This window comes from Cupressus sempervirens, chromosome 1, assembly GCF_028749045.1.
Source record: "Cupressus sempervirens isolate cs-2001-9-10 chromosome 1, ASM2874904v1, whole genome shotgun sequence".
In the NCBI taxonomy this organism is placed as follows: Eukaryota; Viridiplantae; Streptophyta; class Pinopsida; order Cupressales; family Cupressaceae; genus Cupressus; species Cupressus sempervirens.
Window position 1 is genome coordinate 312,965,550 of NC_143118.1, and position 25,103 is coordinate 312,990,652.

The window sequence follows — 25,103 nt, forward strand, 5'->3', positions numbered from 1 at the left end:
TTCCTTTAATATGACATGTAAGCTTCATGGAGAGAATGGTGGTTGAAACCTAATTCCCCTTATAAGAAATTCATCTAGAATGATAATTAGAGATAACATATGATGTCAAATCAAGATAATTAATGCTTCATTTGCACATGTGAAAAATATGAATAATCTAAATGACATTAAGTGTGAAACACTATACATACAAAGCCACAATCCTCTACCATCCCATAGGAGATGACAAAACTCATAAGCAATGTAATGAAGAACCTTGTAACTTTCTATTGAGGCCTAAATAAAATTACAATGATTTTTTTTTTCTAAATTATATAAGCAATCTTAAATGGAGATCAACAAAAATGACAATCATGAAAAGAATCTGAAACACAACTAAAATTTTCTTGGGAAAGATAGGGCTTCCACCAAAACAAGTTGGAATAATAACTTGCCAACAGAAAGCCCAAGTCTAGAAATAAAATTTGATGTCCAAGATTATGAAACTTGGCTAGAGCAACTTGCCAATAAGAAACCTACAAGTCTAGAAAGAAAAGGGATAGGCTAATCTCCATCTAAAATGCACTGAAGACAAAACAAGTCAATTTTTAAATTTTTTTTAATCTAAATTCAGGAAACCACAATGACTTTTTTCTTTTTCTTTTTGTTGTTTTCAACTAAAAACTATGCAGATCATGAGATCAACTATTGAAATTTTCAGAAAATCCATGATGTTTTCAATTTTTTGAAAATTGGTCAACTGTACGGTTTGGATGGAAGATAACCGCATCAGAAAGAAAATATGATATCCAAGATTATGAAACTTCTCTTTATGGATAATCCATTTATCAACAAAGGAATTGGTCTAAAACCATTACATCAACCTTGGAATTCATGAAAGTAAAAGCTTTGATCTTGGAATTCATGAAAATAAAAGTCTTCATGTAGCGTTGAAACTTATGCCTGAATGATAGAACCAAAAAGTTTGCGGCATGAAGACGAAGTAACCATTTGTAAATTCAGTTGAGAAGCTAGATATGACTATATGCTTATCTAAACCTCCAGCCCTTCAAATAAAGAATCAAGCCATGTATGATCAAACCCTTCAACCATGAATCCAAACAAATAGTTATATTTTTTAATTTTAACGTGCAAGAACCTACAATATAGGCATACGACCATAATTAGTTGGGTTTTCAGAGCCTTTCTTTCCCGTAATTACATATATATCAAGCAAACAAAAGCAGCCGACGAAGCAAATTATAAATACCACTTCTACAGAAATCGAAGAGTTTTCAGAGTGACAGATTTACACGCGACAGCTAAACAAGGGAACGAACTATTACAGCTAAAGGAGTTCAGGGCGAAGACCGGGAGCAGGTCTACCAAGTACGGTTCAGGAACGGTGACGCAGAACGGGAGTTAAGCTCGTAGGCACTAATGGGGTAGTTGTTAATGCGAACCTCATATTCAGAAGTCGGCCCACTAGTGTTAACATCATCATTTGAACGAAGAAATTTCACAAGACCACAACACATAGCATGCCCAGTGATTAAATCCTGCGAAACATCATCACCCGAACGGAGACATCTGAGAAGCCCACATCATTCTACTTGAAACCATACCTTTTCAACAATATCATCGAAAAGACGAGATACACCGCAAAGGCGGTGGAATCTAGCCCGTTTCACTACAAACTGTGCTGATTGATGGAAAAACGCGATATGACCCCAAAATATAAGGGCAATGAGAGTTCCCAAAACAACCCAAGAGAAAGTCTTAACCTTATGCTGCAGCATCACGTACACTGCACACATAAACCCATAAGACGTGAAGCCAAAGCTGAAGCAAACCACTAAACTGTTGATAGTCATGAACAACATCTTGTCCCCCGTGGTAAGCTCCGAGCTCATCTCCCACATTATATGAACAACATCTTGTCCCCCGTGGTAAGCTCCGAGCTCATCTCCCACATTATACAAACAAAGAGGGATAGAAAGAAGGATACGCAGTCAAAAATGAGGAAGAGCTTAAAAGAAACGAGGGACACAAGATTAGGGCTACCTAGGTCTTTCGCATTCTTGTCCGATTCGAAGCCGCCAGGGACAGTGAAAGCAGCTGCACATGTCATGGTGGCCAACAGTCCCGCCACAACTAATTCTGCATCACGCCTTGCCTTGTACGCTTCCTTCACCCCTTTCCTCGCTCTCACCCGCTTTTCATTGGTCACCTGTGGTGAACAGTCCATGAATGCCTTGGGACTCGCTCCACAATCTGCCAGCTTTCTTATAATCCTAAAAGATTCATGGTATGCAGTCACTTCTCTCGCAATTTCATACGGTGTCTTGTCCTCACTGTTTCGGGCAAACTTGTCCACCCCACGTACCTTCAGCAACAAGTTCACCATCTACACCGCAAAAAGGGGAAAAACAAGAGGGACAATTAGTTCCTTCTCAAACCCATAAAACCTGAAAGAGAATAGAGCTGTGAGCATCAAACCCTAGAAGAATCTTACGTGGTCATATCTGTTCCTTGTTGCAATGTGCAAAGGCGTGTCCCCAATCACAACAATTGGGTGGTTTCGGTGGTTGTTTGTAGAACAGTTACCTTCATTATCAGATGACTTTGAAGCACAGATTTCTCTATCGGGATCATTCGGGGTAGGCTGGTATGGGTTATTGATAAGTTCTGACAACTTTCCATGATTCCTCTCCATTAAAATTTGAACAAGTTTGACTTGGTTGAGCTCCACAATGTAGTGCAGGGCGTTTGATGTGCGAGTTATTAAAAACTCTACAGCTTCTTTGAATCCCAAACTTGCTGCTATTTTCAGTGGAGTTTCTCTTTCATTATTTACAAAGTCACACAAATTGGCATCCAAGCCTACCAACTCTTTGGCCAGATCCACGCGATTTTTCCTGACAGCTAAATGCAGAGCTGTGTCGCCTTTGTTGTCCTTCGTAGTTATTGTTTTGATTAAATCTGCAAGAATCAGACAGTTAAACAAAACAAACCAGCAAAACATAGCCTTTTAAATTTTAGAAAGAAAGAAAGAAGAGAATGACCTTGGACTGGTAGCTTTGCTGCTAGCTCTCGTAACAAATCTGCACTTCATGAATCAACTTTGTTAAAAGTGAGAAACAATTGAAGAATAGATTCTAATGAAATAAAACAAAAAATATATATGAAGAGAATAAATGAACCTGGGTCTCGTGCTATTACTGCCGCATGAAAGCATGTTCTTCCCTCCCATGTCGTTAACAAGCTTGAAGGATCGACATGTTTTAGAAGCTCTTTTGCAGTCATTATATCGGTATTTCGACAAGCCACAAAGAATCCCGTTACATTATCTGTGTTCGCCATGCTCTGATTGCAGCTTGAGCCCGTCAACAGTTTCTATTCTGCACTGCCAATGCTAACTAATAAAAAGCTACTGAAAATGTGAAAAAGAAAACAGTTCCCAACATTTTACTGACCATGACGTCTACTTCTACCAGACTTGTCAATTTCCAAGACATCAAATCAATGAACTAATTTAATTTAAGGATATACCAAGATTTTTCTGCTCCCGGTTTACAAATTGTTCTGCGATAAGATTGACCTCATATCGTTTCATAATAATTGGTTTTAGGTGAGATGTGACCCGACAGTCGCATACATCTCGGAAAGAGGGTAAACGTGGATCTCGTTTCGTAGTATTTTACTCAGTTGATGAGATGTCGCCCTCAGTAAAGTATGTCTCGACTTTACATTTATATATTCTCGGGGACGATAAGCATTGAGTTTCGACTTAGTCTACATTTATTTGGCAACATCTGTACAGCCACGAAAATGCACTTCCTTAGGAAGGAGAGGACTTAGAATTTGTTTTTTGAAAAGTTATAAAAAGCAATGTAAAGGAATGTAAAGGAAGTGCATTTTCGTGGCTGTATAGCCATGGACCATTTTATATATTTTCGTAGAGGAGAGGATAAGCATTGACTTTTGTTGTTTTATGGTAGAATTGATTTCTAAGGTGGTGTTTAATTCTGAATTTATAAAATAATAAATCTTAATGAGATTTTCTTATTAATAAAGTATGTCTTGATATTATATACAATTTAATTATTTAAAAGTTTTTAAAATTTTGATAAAGAAAATAATATAGAATAGTTTAATATATGAATGATTCATAATTTTATATTTTTATTTCATAGATGATTCTAATTAGGCAATTGGTGTGTAATGGGTAGACTGAAAATATATTGAAGATCAAATTTTTTAAAAACATATAAAGAGGAGCATGATTGTTAGAAAAAAATGCCATTAGACTTTGTAAAGATTTATATTTTGAGGACTACTCTCTCTCTCCCCCCAATGTTTAATCATTATATTTGTAAACCCCTTTAGAAAGCCTAACAACATATTCACAATAACATGTATGGATCTAATTTCTGTAAGGTAATTCATTAATCTGACACTCAAAGAGAATTTATTCATGATTTTCAATAGTAGATTGTTATTATTCTTATTTCAGTTAGTTCAAAGCATTACTCAAATTTTTATTATTCTTGGTTTAGTTAGTTTACAGTATACATGTCTATTAGCATTTTTAGGCTAATGAATGTTTGATTTTTTAAGATTTTTGAGTTTTAGGGGTTTCGAATGCTTGAATGACATTAGAGAATGTTGAGCAATCATTTTGCACAATGATAGCAACATAAATTCATGAGAATCTTTCTCTTGAAAAGTTGATCAAATAACCAACTCCAAGGCTCCAAAAGGTTATTTTAAAACCACTTGGTTAACTCAAGTGAAGACTAATATTTATGCTCACAAGGAGGCCTTTGCTGGTATATGTGTAAATCTATAAAACATGAAAAACGTGATTGCAACCCACTATTTTTTTATTTTTCTGAATTTTGAATGAATGCACTCTTTAATAATACAACTATATGATATCCTAATTTAACCTTTGATTTTGAGAAGTAGATTCTAGAGATAAGGTAACAAAAAACATCAAACAATTGCTAAAAGTAAATTTCTAAAAGGACATAAGAATAATGGCAATGCTTTTGTGAATTAATTTTTCAAAGGGTGGTAGGAAACTAACAAAATCAAGAGGAGCATGTCCAAAACTTCATCGAGGCAATCGTCAATGGAATCATAATAGAATTGTATGTTTTTCACAACTCAACAAATATTGTAGCCACGAAAAGTGTGCACACACAAGACAAATCATGATGCAAGTATCGTAGAAAACATCCCTTATCCAATTCGTCACTATAGAGGTATTATGTGGCTATACATGACAAACTGTAGAAAAACAAATGATCGCACAAGCATTAAAACACAAGAAGACTATTGACTTTATTGCTAGTTGCAAAAATTAATTCACAAAAGAAACTCACATTCTAGCAAGAAACACAACACATGGATTGAGAGCACTAATAACATATCTTATTTACATCAAAATACTTGCTTCGAATAAATCTTACATCATTGTATTTATAGGGAACCCTCTCCATCATGTGATTTTTGGAGCTAGGGTTTTTCCCATACAAAAAGTATGCTAAAACTATTAAAATTAAGCTATTTATGTACATACCGATAATCTATCTATGTGCTAGCTATGCATGTACTTTTATTTTCCTTTATTTTATTATATGGTGTGTGCACCTTCATGAGACATAAATGTGTTAATAGAAGAAGAAGATAAGAGGGAAAACATCTCCAACAAGAAACTAGAGCGTTAGGGTCTTATGAATAATATGTTCTTGTTATTTTGCATGCATACCCATCAGTTTGCAATATGGTCTCATCACTCTCCATGAGTACATAGAGAAGACTTTTACCACCACCTAAATATGATAGTTATAAATTTTGTAGTGTGCCAGAAGTGTGCAGGAACCTTATGACAAAGAAGTGATATATGAGATGGGTGTTTTGCACACATCATCCCCATATTTTGAATGTTGATCTTCCATTTAAGGAAGAAGTACAAGTAGTTGAAATTGAAACTTCCTATCAGACTAACCATTTATGAGACAAGGCCCAAGGCACTTAATTGCTAATGAACTCAAAAAATATGAAATTAAAGCATGAAAATACTAAATTTAGCAACTGGTATTCAATTAGCATTGTAACTACAATTTTAAAAAAATCATTGGATTTATGGAGTTGCGGATGTGTGGATCTATGAAGGTGAAAATTGGGCACTTAACTATTTATCTTCAAAATTCCAAAATTGTGAAGTTGCCTGTGTACAGAGTTGAAAACTATGAACTTCACTTAGAAATTTCATAAATTTTGAAAATGAGGAGTTGTACACATGTTGAGATGCATACATGTGGACTACTGAAAATGTCAAAATTACCTTGAAAAAATCAAAGTTCTTAGATTTCAAAATGGTTTATGGGTTTTGCTCAATCTAAACTTTGAAGACGTGTGTTGAATATGCGCACATAATAGAATTGTCAACAATTTATTTTATTGAAAGCAATAAATTAATCTAAACAAATTAACATGGTTATTATGTAAATTATGAAATTATGTTAAGTCTAATTGATTGCAAGGATCAATGTCATGTTCTAGGAAATAAAATAGAAGATGCTAACAACACTTTATGCAAAATAAGTTAGAAAATTATGAAAACTATATAAAAGTTTAGGTCTACTTTGAAAAAGTGTAACTTCTTCCCCTTAGCTCAAAATTATGAACTGTTTACTTCATTGGAAATATATCCCAAATTTGAAGGAAAAAAATGAAAGGACAAGTGAAGAATCTTGTTGACCAATATTCACTTCAAAATGCCCCATAGATCTTTAAAAATGAAAATTACTATGACATAGGAAAAAGATAAGAAAAATAAATAAAACTATAACTAAAGTCCCAAAACATTTAGAGATGACTAATAAGGCTGACTCGAAACTAACAAAAAGCGCCATCCCAAAGTTGTTCACCTCTGTAGGTGCAATTTTGCACTCGCATGCCAAAATACATAGCAAAACCCAAAATATCGCACCTCTGCACCTCTACAAGAATGGAGCTATGAGAAATGTGATGGTGAACTTAACAATAAATAAAGCACATGCAGACCTGCATAGGTGTCACCCCTATGCACCTCTGTAAGTGCAGAACTATGCAAGCTATTAACACACTACATATTAACCCTCATATGCACAAGATAGACTATGTGGTTCTATGCACATATGCAACTTTGCATCTGCATATGTGTGCAAATATGTACTTAGACAAAATAACAAAAGGAAAGAATTGGACTTGTGAACTTGCAGAGGTGTGCAAGCGCAAAAAAATATGGAGGAAAAAATCAAATGACCAAAAATACTGACTTGGTACTCTACTAGACCAAACCTCAAGTTGCACACTTTGCGCACATAAAGACCTGGGTATGTGAACAACTATGGAAGAGAACAACTAAAACTCAACTAACTCTCTAGTGCATACATGGACTTTGCAAACTTGAACATCTTGCTAAGGTTCAAACCTGTGTAGTTTTTTTAGTTTCACAAGTACACACAGGGACTTACCAAAATGAAAGAAAAAAGGAGGAAATGTGCAATTGCGGAGGTGCGCAAGTGCATAACTTTACAAGTGCAAAAAGTACTTAGACAAAACTGAGAAATCAAGACAAAATGAAACCAATCACTTTGACCCAAAAATCTACCCAACATGACCTAGAAATTATCAACTGTCAAGGTCCCTCAGAAATGAAAAATGTGGTCCCCATCATTTACGAAATAAAAAATGGTGTGTGTGTTGTGGAACCACAACAAATAGCCTCAACAAAAGGAATATAAATGGCATGCATTTCTTTATTAACAAGCAACATTAGACTCAATCAAACAATAAACTTTAAGATTGATCCTGTGAGAGGCAATAAATCATCCCCAATAAAAAAATTCACATATTCAGCTTTCACATTTGACGTGTGCACATGTTTTAATTCCTTTCGATACTTACGCATAAGCAACCACAAATGAGAAATAACTGAGTCCAATCCTCACCAACCATCAAGAGCTTCAAAAATCTCCAAGAAACCAATTTTTGTCACTCTTGACTAGATGGGAGGATCCATTTAGAGGGCTCTTTAATGAGTCAACTTTCAGCTTTTTATTTTGTGCAATTTTATAACTTCAAAGAGCTTACATACTTTTGAATTCATTACTCTTTAAACTCTTTGTATTGGTAGGGTAACGATTAGACTATGCTACTTTGCATAACATTTTCTTCTTCTTCTTCTTCGTCTTCTTGTTTTTCTTTTAAAATGCTTGGACAACACTTAGACTATAGGGGAAAAGACCTAGTAGTTGCCTAGATTAGCTTTGTACATCTACATTTCCTAATTCACATGTCAAAATTTGCTGAATTTTTTTGTGAAACTCTGTATGTGACTAAAGAACTTAAAGCTAACCTTTTGGCTTTCCCACATTTACGGAGCTCTTTGTAGAACTAATAGACTACGAAGTGGTCTAAAAGTTTAGTTTTAAAACATTCGCCCAATACCCGACACTTAGACCCCCCAATAATCATTATAGTACTTATTGGACAAGTAGACCAATCAGCAATCAAAAAATAAAAATGAACGACTATTGGTATTGATGTTGATTTGTGATGGCATGTTTGTTTGCAAATAATAGAAAAAAGGGGCAGAAAAAACATGGGACTTTTAAATTGGCCTATCGATTTGATAGAGAAATGACAACTGGGGGCTACAGCTATTGCAATGACCACATTTTACACAAGAAAAATGGTTTCAGACATTTGACTCCTGTCTGGACATGGTATTTTGTGGTTTACTTTCCAGTTCTTCAGCTGGCGTTTACAGGGCATAATAAATGCTGTCGCTTTTAATGTTGGTAATGAAAGGACCTCTCAGAACGGAGACGCAAAGATAGAGTTTATGACAGACAGCTGTATTTTCTTGCGAGTAAGAAACGGGCTTAAGCGGAATTTGAGGAAAGGTTTTCCTTAACATGGAGAATAAATCTGGTGAAATTAGCTTCTTTGTGACTTGTCAAAATGGCCATACAAGAACTGCGAAAGACTTGCTAAAACTTGCGGATCCACCAAGCTTGTTATTGCCGTGGGAGGGAAGCACATGATTCCATGTGGCAGTAATTGCAGGAGACCCAGGTTTTTTTTGTTTTGTCTCTTCATTCATATTTGCTTTTCTGATCAGAAGCTATTCTAAACCTCATTTATGAACTGCAGATTTGTTACGAGAGCTAGCAGCAAAGATACCATTCCAAGGTCATCATCTTCTTAGAATCTTTTTCTAGATTAAAAGGCTATGTTTTGCTTGTTTGACTTGTTTAACTGTGTGACTCATGCAGATTTAATCACAATAATAACAATGAAGGACAACAAAGGCGAGACGGCTTTGCATTTAGCTGTGAGAAAGAATCGCGTGGATCTGGCGAAACAGTTGGTCGACATGGATGCCAATTTGTGTGATTGTAAGAATAAAGAAGGAGAAACTCCATTAAAACTGGCAATAAGTTTGAGATTCAAAGATGCTGTGGAGTTATTAATAACCCACACCCAAAACGCCCTCCATTATGTTGTGAAGCTCAACCAAGTCAAAATTGTTCAGTTTTTTAATTGAGAAAAAAATAGACTTGTCCAAACTCATCAATCAGCCTTACCAGCCAAATCAAGGTGGAGATGAATGTGTCACAGAAGCATCTGGTGAAAGAAGCAATAACCAGGCTGTCGGAAGAGGAACCACAAAGTGGACTAATGATGATGAAGATATAGATACTCAGAGTGAAAAGCCAATTGAAGCGGGAGACACACCTTTACACATTGCAGCAAGAAATAAATTTGAGCACGTAAGATTATTTTAGGGGTTTAATCTCACTATTCTCTGTGTTTTGGATTTCTATTGAAACTAATTCCTTTTGAAATACTTAGACAACTAATTCCCCCTCTTTCTTTCCTTTTTCACTTTTTTGGTGGTGTAGATGGTGAGTTTGTTGCTGAAGATAGATGGGGTGGACAAGCTTGCGCTGAACAGTGAGGACAAGACACCATTTGAAATTGCAAGAGAAGTCACCGACTGCCACGAACCTTTTAGGATGATAAGAAAGTTGGCATATTATAGAAGGAGGCCAAAGCCATTCATGTACTGCGCACCACAGGTGAGCCATAAAAAGTACATGAACGCGAGGCAGATGGTAAACAACGCCTACGAAGAGAGACGCAATGCAGAACTAGTTGTGGCAACGCTGTTGGCCGCCATGACATGTGCTGCTGCTTTCACCGTCCCTGGCGGTTTTGACTCGGAGTCTGATGCAAAAGAGGAACGAGGGAGCCCTATTCTTATATCCTACATTTCATTTAAGCTCTTCCTCATTTTTGACTGCACAGCCTTCTTTCTCTCCCTCTTTGTTTGTATAATGTGGGAGATGAGCTCGGAGCTCACCACGGGGGACAAGATGCTGTTCATGATCGTCAACAGTTTAGTGGTTTGCCTGAGCTTTGCATTCACCGCTTACGGTTTTATTGCTGCGGTGTACGCGATGCTGGCTCTTGAAGTTGATACCCTCTCTTGGGTGGTTTTGGGAAGTCTCGTTTTTATTACTTTGTGTGGCATTCTCGCATTTATCCGTCAGTCGCTACATTTTGTAGTGACGAGGGCGAGATTCCACCGGCTGTGCGGTGTGTCTTGTTTCTTCGATGACATTGTTGAAAAGGTGTGGTGCATTTTAGAACGGTCTGGGCTTCTGGAGATATTCCGTTCAGGCGATGAAGTTTCCCGTGATTATATCGCTGGTCATGCCAAGTTCTCTGGGCTGGGTCGTGAAGATGGCTCGTCCTCTCCTTCACCGGTTTAGCGAACTTCATTGTTCGCACTTTTTTCCACTCCCTTTTAGGTGGCTTGTAAATTCCATCTCTAGTTAACCTCTGTCCTGAGGTCACCGACTTAGTGAAGCTAATGTATGGATTTTGATAGTCAGAAAGAACGTTTATTTCGTAGATCATGTAACAAAGTGTTTATGTATAAAATTATATAGTCTGGAAGGAACGTTTATTTCGTAGATCATGTAACAAAGGGTTTATGTGTAAAACTGGTATCTGTTAGGTCTTTTTGTACTCCGGAGTCACCCCGTCCTTTTGGCTGCTATCTAATACTTCAAAAATAAAATGTTTACGTAATATCTGAATTAATATTTTATTTGTACATGTGTTTGCCTTCTCTTTTATCTTAATGGTTAATAATGATTAATGATTGAGTATTATCTAGAATGTTTGAAAAGAATTATTGTTATAATATTTGTGTTATAATTGTTAACATATTTCTAGCATTATTAGATATAGTTGTAGAAGGTTAAGGACATGTAGATTGTTGAAGGACATTGTAAGACCACATTTTAATAATGTCCGAGCTCAATATCACAAACAAAAACAAAGATCTTTTTCATAAAAGAATGTGAAAGATAATGAGCTCTATTGAAGATTGAGATATGGGATATGGGATAGTATGACAAAATGCACTCTGGAAGAAAATAAATGCCTAATGTGAATATTAAATGGTGATGTGTCTAGAAGTAAAATAGGTAAGCATGGTCCTATTATAACTAATAGAATGTTGCGTAGGACCTAAGTTAACATGTGAATATGTCCTCTTACTAGGCAATTACAAGGTACAATCTACTTTGAATATTTACTAGCAACACTCACTCTAACACCCCTTCTTATGTGCAAACATGGGCAGATAGAATCATTATGCAAAAATGCAAGATGTAAAGGTTGATCTAAACAACAAGGCCGTGTTAGTTACCCATGTACAAATGATCTCTCACAAATACAATAAAGAATAAGAAAAAGAGAGGACAAAACCTAGTTGGAGAATAACCCCACCCAAAAAGAGAGTATCCAAATGTAGTTCATATTTAATAGTGATTGAATAAGTGGTGTATGGATGTCTCATGAATGCCCCCATAAAATCTTTCATTACAAAGATAGAATTGTTGTCTCCTACATAATAGGGGCATAAAGAGACTATGTAGACCATCATAATGAATAATCTCTTGCGACAAGGTGTTCGAAGAAAAAGTATGAAAGGATTCTTACAAATAACTTGTTTCTAGTTAGGAAAAGGTAAGACAAGGCACACATACATGATTACTTCTCATTTGAGAAATGAATTGAAAGATTAAAGCATGATAAAGAGTGATAGTCTGGCTGGTTTTTTCATGTACGTTCTTACCTACAAATGATAATCATCCCATAGTCGAATCAACTATATTCCCATTCAAAATTGTAGGTCACATTCTAGAAATATACAAAGAATAATGTTGAAAAAGCTTCAAATATGAATATGATTTCAAAATATGAGTGCAATTTGGCTACCATCAAAGAGGAAAGTAAACTCCTCAAACATGTCCTTTGAACATGAGTGGTAGTGATTGTCCTAAAGAATAGGAATGAAGTCTCAATCAATTAAACTACACAAGTAATCAATAAAATTGAAGGTGCATCAAAGTCTATGAAGAAGAATGAGAAGAATTTGAAGTAAATTCATAATCAGATTCTTATGAAATTTCAATATACATCAAAGAGGAAAAATCTAAAATAGTACCTATTGGCAGGATATCATTTTAAAAAATTCAAGAGATGCAATACAATTTTTATAAAAAGGACAATTTGAGAATGGTTTATTATCTACATATTAAAAAGTAAAAAATAAATGAGCAGGTAGTCAAAGGAGAAAAAGACCCTAGCTATTTAGAGATGACCAAATGTAGAAACGCAACATCACATAGGAATGACACATATTAAACCCTGGTTGAAGCATTTTTTAGATGATTTCTTTTACCCTGACCTGTTAGAATCTGATAAGATTAATAACCCAGAAAACTAGTGCAAAGAGTAAATATCTAAACTATGAATGCAAATTATACAAAATCAAAATAGCATCATAGAGTTAGTCTCCAAGAGAGTAATGCAAATGCTGGAAGCAAAATAGCATTAAGAGGATGCAAAAATAAGAGATACAAATACAAGCCAGGTAGCATGCTTATATAGGCTAGGAAGAGGGAGGAGGTGGCAACACCAACCAATAAGGAGCAACCATCTATCGGACTAAAGATAGCAAAGTATCTTCCCAAGATAGCTAATTGATGCTCACATGTAGGAAGGTGACACCTCACAACCATTCACCTAATAAGACATGCTTTATTAACCTAAGCGAGATTATTAAAAGTGTAGGAAAAACCTAGCAAAATAGGAAAAATAAAAAACTACACTAACACCCCCACATAAGCGAAGCTTAGGTGGATGTAGAAATGGGTCCCGACAAGTCAAGCTTGATGAGGTACCCATGTACATAAAATTCCCCCAAAAGAGAGAGAAAAGAGACTCCCCAAAGAAAATTAGGACTCCAAGTGAGAGGAAGAGGCCCCCCGAAAAGATGAAGCATCCCACACCCCTAGCAAAGCTTGCAAATTTTGTCCGGTAGATCCACTTACATCGAACAAGTTTTCTTCCCTTAGGAAAACGGACAACATCCCAAGTGTGGTTCCTCATCAAGGAACTATACTCTTCCTGCATAGCTATATCCCACTCAGAAATAACAGAAGCCTCATGAAAGGATTGTGGATTTGAGGCAGTAGCAATGAAGATATGTAGAGCATCCTTGAATTGTGAACGAGTCTGCTTGGTGTCTGATGGATCCCCAACCCAATCACCTACAAACTGCAAGGTCTGTCTAGCCCAAAGTGGACTAGAAGATGGAGAATCTAGAGGAGAATCATCAACCTGTAAATGATGACTAGGAGAGGAAGGAGGTGAGTCCTCTAAATCACTCTCTGCATCAAAAGTGGAGGTAGAAGACTGCTCAAGTGAATCTGACCCATCAGAAGATCTATCATGTATTCCAAGTGACTCCAATGTCAAAGTAGAAGGCAACCTTGTGACCATGCTCTATTGGTTAAGCTGATGCAAGTAGTGGAAGTTAAGATGGCCAAACCGCTCATACCATAATTTTCTCACATCATTAAAGAGAGTGAGTGAAACAGTCAAAGGAGGATTAGGAACAAAGTGAGAAAGCATATAGAGTCATGACTGATGATCTTCTCTCCCAACTGCAACTGTAGAATCATTGTGCAACTCACATATCTCCACTGAACTAGGAGTGAACTCAACCCACTTGCCTAAACTTGTGTGAGTGATCTGGTGTACCGATTGGAGATTAGTTGACAATGAGGGTACATAAGGAACATCATGGAATGTACCATCCCCCACATCAACAAACCCTCTCCCACACACCTCAACAAGAGTGTTATCACCCATCAAAATAGAAGGCATAGTACATGGCTCGAAAGATGCAAATTCCTCCTTAGATGAAGCCATTTGGTGTGAAGCACCCGAATCAAGAACCCAAGTGGATGGTGAGGAAGCAACTGCAAAAAGGGCCTTGCCCTTTCCTTTCCCCTTGCTATTTTCTTCTTCCTTGTTCGACCCTTCGTTAGAACTTTGTTTGATAGACTCATGAACACTGATATTATTCTTCTCAAGAATGTATGTCAAGTGATCAAGTTGTTTCTGCAAACATTTATGTTCATCATGACCAGGTCTTTTACAATAAGCACATTTGACCTTTTCTTTCTTAGGCTTATCGCCCTTGGAAGATGGTGTATCAATAGTTGCTTTTGAAGAAACCAGCATCTGATCCTTCTTCTCCTCGCTATTCTTTTGTTTCTTGTCCTTACTATTGTTGTTACTACTTTTTCCTTGTTGTTCTTTTGTGCCTTGGTTGGCAGCCAAGGCATGTGACTTAGAGGACTTAAGAATGCCCATGTGGATTAGCTTGTCCTATTCTCGAGTGAGATTGATGGCAAAATCATCTAAAGATGGCATGGTGAATTGAGTACCAAGTGCACCCTTAGTAGCATAGAAGGTAGAGACAAACACAGAATATTCTGAACTTAGCTTAGAGAGAATACTAAGAATCAGTTGTTCATCTTTCTTTTCAATTCCACATTGTTTTAACTGCAGCCTTAGTGATTTCAATTTGGTGAAGAAATCTCGAATTGTGTTGAAATTGCCTGGACTCAAACTTATTAATTCATTTTCCAACATATGACCCCTCATTGAATCTTGTGTGCCAAATAGTGTTTCTAGCTTTGTCCATACTTCATTTGATGTATCCAAAGACTCAATGTGAAATAGCAAGTCAGGAGAAACAGACAAACACAATGTTCCAAATGCCTCATCACATTTGTTAAACCACTTAGGCTTATCTTCATCTTTAGCAGGTTTAGTTTCAAGTCCCATTGTTATCCTATTTAATCCAGCTTTCCTTAAGTGAATTGTCATGCGTGATTTCCACTCAAAATAATTGTATGGAGTTAGGATGGGCATATTTGTTTGATCCATGATGAAGAAATGCAGAGAAGAAATGCTAAAAAGAAGAGAACCCAGCCATGACAATGCCCCCCCCCTTTTACTCAATCAAAGAACCCCCCTCCAAAAAAATATGATTTGGCACTTTATTCTAGTGCATTTACAACTACCATTAGAAAGACATACTTAGTGGTCTTGATTTTAATGCATTACAAAGCCTCATGAAGAGCATTTACTAGAAGTGAAACTTGGGCACAATAATCAAGGAAATAAATAGCACCATTGCGATCTACTCAAAAAATATGCACTTTCAAAAAAAGAATCGCCTCGATACGAGGTCGTATGAGAAAGTTATGATCCTCCGAAGTTTTTAAAACGAGAACTGTGCACAGTCATGACTAAGAATCTGCAATTTCTGAAGAATTCATGCATGAAAATCAAAAAACAACTCCACTAGTGGATAAAGCACAAAAAAATAGCCATGTTCATAACAAGAATCATCAAAATCGGAGTCCATATGAGCAAGAATGAGACATTTGAAAACTGCGTTCAAACCTGCGACTGCCAATGGAGAGGGGTATGGCTATAGCTTTGCATGCTCGATTCTACAAAATATAAAGCTTGCATGCAAAATCTAAAAGATACCCAGATGGTTTTTTGAGGCTGCGAACAAAACCCAGAAAGCGTTTTTCTTGCTGATGTATAGAAGATGTTGTTGTAGTGTAAATCAAACACCTTTAACAGTAAAAAATGGCTCCAAAAATCAAAAAATGACCCCAGCAACCAAAATATGACATGAAAATGCTAGATTAGTTTCCTAAGTCCATCAATGGCATGCTGGAACCTGCAATACTGATTGAAAACTCCAAATATGCAAGTTGGTTGTTAGATTTGAGATTGAAACCCTAGAGAAAAATTGTTTTTATCAAAACTTTTCTGATTCTCAGGATCATCCAAAGATGCAAGAGAAGAGCATACTTCGTTTTTCAAAAAGCTACAATAAAGTTTATTTGCCCCCCCCCCCCCCCCAAAATCTAATAAATAAGAAAACTAAAATCTACTCTTGCACATAGAAAAGGTCTGATACCATGTTAGAATCTGATAAGATTAATAACCCAGAAAACTAGTGCAAAGAGTAAATATCTAAACTATGAATGCAAATGATACAAAATCAAAATAGCATCATAGAGTTAGTCTCCAAGAGAGTAATGCAAATGCTGGAAGCAAAATAACATTAAGAGGATGCAAAAATAAGAGATACAAATACAAGCTAGGTAGCATGCTTATATAGGCTAGGAAGAGGGAGGAGATGGCAACACCAACCAATAAGGAGCAACCATCTATTGGACTAAAGATAGCAAAGTATCTTCCCAAGATAGCTAATTGATGCTCACATGTAGGAAGGTGACACCTCACAACCATTCACCTAATAAGACATGCTTTATTAACCTAAGCGAGATTATTAAAAGTGTAGGAAAAACCTAGAAAAAGAGGAAAAATAAAAAACTACACTAACATGACCATGGTCCAAGGAAAGTGATTCCTTCTTGTAAGTGATGAAAATACAATGTGATTAGAAGCTAGGGCCTAAAGGATAACTAGAGAATCTACTTGGAAAGTTGGAATTTTCACTAGTTTAGGGGCCTAAAAAAAACTATTTTATAACTACCAAAAACAACACAAAGAAAATAAGAGTGGATTAATATAAGGAAAGCAAGGACAACACAAATAAACTAGTTAAGTAAGAGGAGAAAAGACAAGATGAAAAAGACAAAAACATGGAGGATTCAATAAAAATAGTTAAACCCTATAATATGTTCAACTAAATGATGTACTTAATTCTATTAAGGATTGCCAATATAGACTTGTAATCTTGTTCTTTTTGAAGGGCTTACCTCTTGAAATTGATTTATATAAATGATACTAGATTGAATTACCAAATAAAATGATGTGAAATTCAAGCTTTGAGAGGGTTGGGTAAAGTTTATAATTTTTGCATGTTTAAATGTATTAATATTGTACATGTCATTCAATACAAAACTTAAGTAATATGTGGTTAGATTTGTTTTAATATTAAGAAACAACTGAAAATGGGGGCTGGCATAGAAACAAAAACTTGAAACACAAAATCACTAGAAACACAGTATCATACAACCCACTTCATACCAAAAAACCCCACACCAACGTATTCTATTTTCTAAAACTATTATAGTCAACATGTAAAGTAATATCCTAAACTTAAACATCTACCAAGTCAAAATAATAAAACTAAACTATGTCAAACTAAAGACTAGAGAAAAAGACCTCTAGGGCAGTGTGCAAGTAAAAAAACACATCAATAAAGTAAAAAAATAAACATAGAGAGATAACTCTCTTTCTTATCTTTATTGGGCCTTTTCAGCAACACACGAAGCCAACCATCTAACAAAAATTGGTACAATGAACTTGTAGTATCCATGCCAGCAAAGGCAATAAACCCATCTTTTCACTATATGAGGGAGATGCAAAGTGACATCTATCAAGTGCATTGCCTTTACAAAAAAGTTGGGCACCACATCAAATATATGATCCAAGTTATCGTGTCTCCTCCTGAGTTTCTTAATGTTCTCATCAAGCATAGAAGACTCCTCAATACAACCCTAAATACTGATTCCCAGAGTCACCTAAGGGTTATTCCAATGATCTTTGAAATTTTACTTATCCTTATGTTGTTGTTGACAAGGGGAGGTGATAGTATTAGAATCACCATTGCCACCCCAACATTTGTATCCTCTAGGATGTGGGTCTCATTTTTAAGACCTTTAGAAACATGGGAGGGAATGGGGCTCAAATGGCTATCCATAGGATTGAAATCACCCCACTTTAGAGGACCCTTACTTGAAGAATCCTCTCGACATCCTTAATACATTTCTTTATGTTAACTTTACTTTTCTATCTTTTAATGGGTTCGTTATTCTTCCCATTACTAGTAGAGTCTAAGATAACAAGGAAATATTTCCTAACCTTATGATTTCCCCTCTTCAAGTTCTATCTAGGCCTTAGAGATATCTTCTTTTACCCACTTTGACCTCTAGAATCAATAGTTGTGATATCCTTTTCCAACTTAATTTGTTGGAGGATGTAGGAGGAGGTGCAGTTGGTGTCAACAACCAAGATAGTTTCCATGGAGATTTGGATAGTAGAAGTAGAAGGTGAAGAGTTGGGAGGAAGGACTTGAGCAGAAATGAGGTAGGGGTGGGGCACACAAAGATCCTAATGAGAATTATACACTAGGAAAAACATGAAGGCTTGGTGAAACACAGTGTATGATTTACCAGTTTGCCTTTTCTTCCTAACTTTTAGAATATCATCTTCCATAGAATGTAGAATAAGGCAAGGAAATGAAATAAGATTATGATTCATAAAGTGATTTAAAATAGGGAAATGGTAGTAATAAAGGATTCCAAACACTATTCTTATTATGTAGCACTTATCAATGAATTAATTGAAGTAGACCCTTCTAGCTTCCAAGAGGCATCCAAGCACCAAATTTGGAAGAATGATATGGTGGAAGAGTATTCTTTCATAATGAAGAATAATGTATGGGAGATAGTACCATGACCAAAAGAGAAGTTTGTTGTGGGATCAAGATGGTTGTATAAGATTAAGCATGTTGCAGATGCTAGTGTGGAAAAGTTAAAAGCCCATTTTATGGCTAAGGGGTTTTCTCAAAAGGAAGAAATTGAATATGACAAGAAATTTTCTCCAATAGCTAGGTAATCTTCTATAAGAGTTATAATTTTTATGGTCATACAAATGGGGTGGAAGATCTACCAAATGGATATTAAAACTACATTTCTCAATGGAATAATTGAGGAAGAAATTTACATTGAGAAACTTGAAGGATTTGAAGCATATGGGAGGGATTCTCATGTTTATAGGTTGAAAAGAGCACTATATGAAATCAAGTAAGCTCCTAGGGCATGGTATTCACATACTGATAGTTACTTGCATAGTGTGGGATTCATCAAAAGTGAGGTAGATTCAAACTTGTACTATATTTAGGTGAAGGGTGAACTTCTCATACTATTATTGTATGTTGATGAATTATTTATTATAAGGGTAGAGGGGCTCATATCACATTGCAAGAGAGATCTTGTAGGAGAGCTTGAGATGAAGGATTTGGTGTTGATGCACTACTTTCTGGGATTGGAGTTGTGGCAGAAAGAGGGAGAGATATTCCCTAGACAGGGGAAATACTTAATTGATATCTTGAAGTGATTCAAGATGGAGAATTGTAAGCCCATGTCAACACCACTTGTGAAAAATTGGAGGAAGGTTGATACTTCTAAATTAGAAGAAGTGGGCCCTACTTTATATAGACAATTGATAGGCTCTCTTATGTATTTGGTTAACACTAGGCCAGACATTTGTTTTGTGGTGAATTCTCTCAGTTAGTTTATGGTGGAACCTAAATGTGTGCAGTGGGTAGAGATACAAAGCATGTTTTGAGATATCTCTAAGGCCGAGTTAATTTTGGGCTGAAATATGTTCAACAGGATGAAGTGAAGCATGAGGGGTTTACTGATGTAGATTAGGTAGGCAGTACAGATGACAAGAAGAGCACTTTAGGGTGTAGCTTCAATTTGGGATCAGAAGCTGTCTCTTGGTACAGTAGGAAACAAAAGTTAGTTGCACACATTCTTGTAGAGGTTGAGTATGGGAGCATATGAGGCTATTTGGCTTCATAAACTTCTAGTTGGGCTCTTTGATAAGAAGCTAGATCCTATAGTCATTTACTGTGATAATTAGAGTTGCATCAAAATTTTTGAGAATCCAGTGGTTCTTAACAAGTCAAAGCACATTGAGATCAAGTACCACTTCATAAAAGATTGTGCCGAGAAGGGGATGGTGAAACTTTGGCACATACCTATAGAAGAACAAATAAAAGACATCATGAGAAAAGCTTTGGTGAAGAATAATTTTGTATTCTTTACGGATAAGCTGGGTGTTGTGCAGAACACCTTTCTCACTAAGATGGAATCTTGATTTTTTTTTTTTTGTGTGGCTTGAAAAGTGGAGCTTCTTTAAAGCAACTTGAGTTGGATGTTTAGCAACAACTTTAGTTTTTATTCTTTAAATAGGATAATTATGAGCTTGTGAGGTTGCATAAAGAAAGAGTGATTTTATGTAAAAAAGCAAGGAAGGTTTCTTTCTTCGCTTGTTGAGTAAAGCAGTTGGTGGGTGTGTGTGTGTGTGTGTGTGTGTGTGTGTGTAGTTTATGTAGAAAACTCCATTGTATTGTGGAAGAAAAAGTTTGCTCTGATGTGGAATAGAAGATCCAGCGATTGCAAGTTTTTCCCCAAATTGGGGTTTCTTGGGTATATCTATGTTATTGTCTATATCTGATTGATTTCTACTATTGTCTTTTACTATTTATTTCTGTTAATTAACCTAGAGTAATAATTGTTATAAATCAGATTGAGTTTCTTTGTCTAAATTTATTGCGCAATTAATCTGTAAATAGGAAATTAACACTTACAACCTTTTATTTAAATTAAAAGCTGTTTACTTTATTTTTCTTGCTTGATGAGGTGGTTCCTGCAGGTTTCATCAACCAAATAAAGTTTTTAAAATATTGATGATAAAGGACATTTGGCTGTAAGGGAAGATTACCAAAAGCTGGTAAAATTTTTGGCTGACTTGGATGGCAGTTTGTGTGATATTGCCAATAACGAGGGAGAAACTCCACTAAAATTGGAAGTATGTTTGGGGTTATACAAAGGCGTAGAGTTATTACTCACTCACTTACACTTCAAACGCCTTGCACTGCATTATTAAAAATCTAATTAGGAGAGAGAAGTAGACTTGTTAAAACTTATCAATAAGTGTTGATATTATGAAGGCCAATAGTCAAGTCATTATTCCCTCCAATAATTGAGTCTCTTGGTTTCCAAAGACTCTTCATTTGTAATATTATTGGAGCCCTTTTATATGTTGCTCTTGCTCATTTGTAATTAAATTTTACACATTAATCTAATACTCTGCAATCTGGATGTAGCCACTATTGTGGTGAACCAAGATAAATCTGTTGTTGTGTATTTCTTCTTATTGTGACATTTTTATTCTTTGTTTAAATCTTTTCAATGGGTATCAGAGCAACAAGGTGTGAAGATTGGGAATTCGGTGTTGAATTTTCCAAAAAGATGGAGGATTTGAAAATAGAGAAATTTACATTCAAAGGAAAATTTACAATCAAAGGAAAATCTAAGAAACCATCTACGACGACTGATGAAGATTGGGAAAAGATGGATGAGAAGGCGATGGCATCCATTTTTCTCTCACTAGCAAAAAAAGTCTTGTTCAATGTCTCAAATGAGAAGTCAATGAAAGACATTTGGGACAAACTTCAGAATATGTATCAAACAGCGTCAGCTGCAAACAAAATCTTCATTATGAAGAAACTCTACAAACTGAAAATGAAGGAAGCGACTGCAATGTCAAATCATATAATTGATTTGAACACTCTATTATGTCAAGAAAGCTTGGTCGATATGACTCCATATGATGAATCCAAAGCAATCATCTTGTTATGTTCTTTCTCTGATAGTTGGGATCTCGTAGTTACAGCTATAAGTACTTCAAACTCTACAAAGTCAAAGCTGGCCTACGATGAAGTTGTTGCCACTGTATTAAGTGAAGACATGAGAAGAAGTAACAAAGATTCCTCATATGGTGATGCTCTCACTATGGTTAGCACTGAGAGAAGAGGACAAAGGGATCATAGAGGAAATAATAATTACAATCAACGAAGATCAAAGTCACCCAATCATTCAAGGTCAAGAGGTAGGAATGGTGAATGTTGGTTTTGTGGTAAGTCTGGCCACACAAAGAGAAATTGTCAAGCTTACAAGAAAGCACAAGAAAATGTGAGAAACATGGAAGAAAATATAACCTATGAGAAAGATGATAGTGCTTTAGTTCTTTCTACAAGTGACACAAAATTAGATTATTGAGTGATAGATTCTGGAGCTTCTTTCTATGCTACTTCATGTATGGATTGTTTCTCAAACTACCATGAAGGTCAATTTGGAGAGGTATTTCTTGGAGACAACAAATCCTGCGAAATAGTTGGCAAAGGTGACATTTTGTTACAGCTGGAAGATGGAGGGAAATGGTTGTTAAAAGATGTTCACCATGTTCCCAAATTAAAGAAAAACCTGATTTTGGTTAGTCAACTCTTTGCCCAAGGATATTATCCATTCTTATATCCGGATACTTGGAAAGTTACCAAGGGTTCAAGAATAATTGCCAAGTTGGTAATCTTTATCTCCTTGAGAAGCCTACTAAAATAGGGGCTGCTATGACAGTTATGGGCAGCAATGCAACACTTTGGCATCAAAGATTAGGCTACATGAGCAAAAAGGGCCTTGAGATAATGCTCAAAAGGGATCAACTACTGGGTCTCCAATCAAAAAATTTTGAATTTTTTGAACATTGCCTTTACGGAAAACAAAAGTGGGCCAGCTTCTTGAAAGATGGACATAATCTCAAGAGAAACCATTAGAACTTGTACACTCGGATTTCTTTGGTCCAGTTGAGGTAAGCTCTTTAGGAGGTTCAAAATTTTTTGTCACTTTCCTTGATGACTGTACTAGGAAAGTATGGATATATATGATGGCAAATAAATCTAAAGTTTTTTCTAAGTTTAAAGTTTTCAAAGCTCTTGTTGAAAACCAAAGGAGCCATAATATCAAATGTTTAAAAATGGATAATGGAGGTGAGTTTTGTTCATTGGAGTTCAACAATTATTGTGTAGATAATGGTATTCGTAGGGTGAAAGTTGTACCCTACACCCCTCAAGAAAATGGGGTAGTGGAAAGACTCAACAGGACAATACTGGAGAAAGCTCGGTGTATGCTTTCTAATACAGGATTAGGCAAAGAATTCTGGGCTGAGGCATGTAACATAGCTGTATATCTCATTAATCAAAGTCCTTCTTCAAGGTTGAACTTTGGAAAGGTAGAAGAATTTCTTACTCTCATCTTAAAGTTTTTGGTTGTCAATCTTTCGCACATGTGCCCAAAGAAAAGAGAAGCAAGTTGGATCCTAAATCCGAGCCTTGCATATTTTTTGGATATGGAGAGGATCAATTTGGCTTAAGGCTTTGGAGTTTGACTAATAAAAAAATTATTAGAAGCAAAGATTTTGTTTTCAATGAGAAAACATTTCCAGCATTACATTCTCAAGAAATGTCTGAAAAAGAATTTGTGCCAATCGCTGCACAAAGGAATGTTGCATTGAATCCACAAACAGTTCCTAAGACTATCTCATATAGTCCCACCTCTTTACTACTTCCAAATTTATCATCTTCTTCCACTCCTAGGAATACAAGATATGATGATAGTTTTTCGCAAGAGTTTTTAGATATCTCTTCTCATGATAGGAATTTGTCTCTGCATCATGATCAAGTCTATGAAAGTTTTTCAAACCAAAGTTCAAGGGATCCTTTTACTACGCAGGGCTATTAGTCAAGGGATGACCCTTCATACTCGTAGTATTTTGTAACTCCCAAAGAAATGCACCCAAACAATGAATGGGATGCACAACATAGTGTGGGCAACACTAAAAACCTATAGTATAGCATTGGGAGGGACTATATGTCCAATTTTAATGCTCATCCACAAACACAAGCTAGGCAATTAGATTCGCAGAATAACAACACACAGGGCATTAGAGCCATTTCACATGGTATATAAACTAATCTGCAGGGTAATTACGGTGAACATGTGTCACCCTTGGCAATACACGGTGGGAGCATAGGCTATGGTGGGAACATAGGCCACATCCTTGGCAATACACAAGGGCAGTTTCAGAGTGTAGGTAATATGCCATGAAATTCACAGGGTCCAACTAATTTGCAGCCTGCACATAATCCGCAAGGGGAAAATAAAAACCAAACTCAAATGTAGGGCAATTACAATTCCACACTTCAAAATAGCGGTAAAGACCTGCAATCACCTGCTGGCATCACAATCTCTGATGAACAGGTTCAATGTGTTCAAACACCCCTCAATGATGTGCACACTCAACACAATGGATTGCAAACAACTAATGCTAAGCCTTTGAACCAATAGTTGACAAACATTAGTAACACTTGCTCCCATGACAATTTGAGATCGCTCAAGACACAGAATATGCACATTTTTTCAAGGGATTTTACTAGTGAGACTGGGACATCTAATAGGGAAGTTAAAGGAAATTCAGAGCCCACAAATCCAAATGCCATCATTTCCCAAAGTCATATTAATAAAATTGATAATAATCTATTCTCCAGCAGTAGAGAGGGCATTCAAAATTTAAACCAACGAACTAGTGTAACTAGTTCTCCATTTGAATTGGTTCAACTAGAGAATATAGAACCCCAAATGAGAAGATCCACTAGAGAAAGGAGAATGCCAGCTAAACACTCAGATTATGAATTATTGTACGTTGAAGAAACAGAGCCTTCAATTCTAGTTTCAAAATTTTTAGAACCATCTACATACAAAGCAACTCTCAAAGATGTCAATAGTGATAAATGGCAAACAACGATGCGTAAAGAAATGGATTCTCTACTCAAGAATTGAACCTGGGATTTGGTCTCTCTTCCACCTAATCAAAGACCACTTAGGAGCAAGTGGATATATCGTGTGAAAGACGAAGCAGAAGGCAATAAATGCTTCAAAACTAGATTGGTGGTAAAAGGATTTGATCAAGAAAAAGGAATATATTTCAATGAAATCTTCTCACTA

At 36.1% G+C, this 25,103-nt stretch overlaps 1 protein-coding gene and 1 pseudogene across 2 annotated transcripts; one reads left to right on the forward strand and one right to left on the reverse strand.

The window, feature by feature from the left end:
- Positions 1-1,091: 1,091 nt before the first annotated feature.
- Positions 1,092-3,373, reverse strand: LOC149577363 (uncharacterized). Its single transcript, XM_089832458.1, has 4 exons — positions 3,183-3,373; positions 3,045-3,083; positions 2,495-2,961; positions 1,092-2,386 (listed from the first exon to the last, which is right to left on the reverse strand). Exons 1-4 carry the CDS (start codon positions 3,340-3,342, stop codon positions 1,901-1,903), a joined length of 1,152 nt encoding a protein of 383 aa, XP_089688584.1. The 5' UTR covers positions 3,343-3,373; the 3' UTR covers positions 1,092-1,900.
- A 5,394-nt stretch (positions 3,374-8,767) lies between these two features.
- Positions 8,768-11,026, forward strand: LOC149577364 (uncharacterized; annotated as a pseudogene). Its single transcript, XR_016365001.1, has 4 exons — positions 8,768-9,114; positions 9,193-9,231; positions 9,315-9,812; positions 9,945-11,026. The product of XR_016365001.1 is annotated as an uncharacterized LOC149577364 (transcript).
- The last annotated feature ends 14,077 nt before the right edge of the window (positions 11,027-25,103 follow it).

Excerpts from the sequence above, each read along its gene's own strand:
- LOC149577363 (XM_089832458.1), bottom strand. The coding sequence starts at position 3,342 with ATGGCGAACACAGATAATGTAACGGGATTCTTTGTGGCTTGTCGAAAT. Across the intron at positions 2,962-3,044 it reads AGCAAAGCTACCAGTCCAAG|ATTTAATCAAAACAATAACT; the intron begins GTCATTCTCTTC and ends TGATTCTTGCAG. Across the intron at positions 2,387-2,494 it reads CAAGGAACAGATATGACCAC|ATGGTGAACTTGTTGCTGAA; the intron begins GTAAGATTCTTC and ends TTTGCGGTGTAG.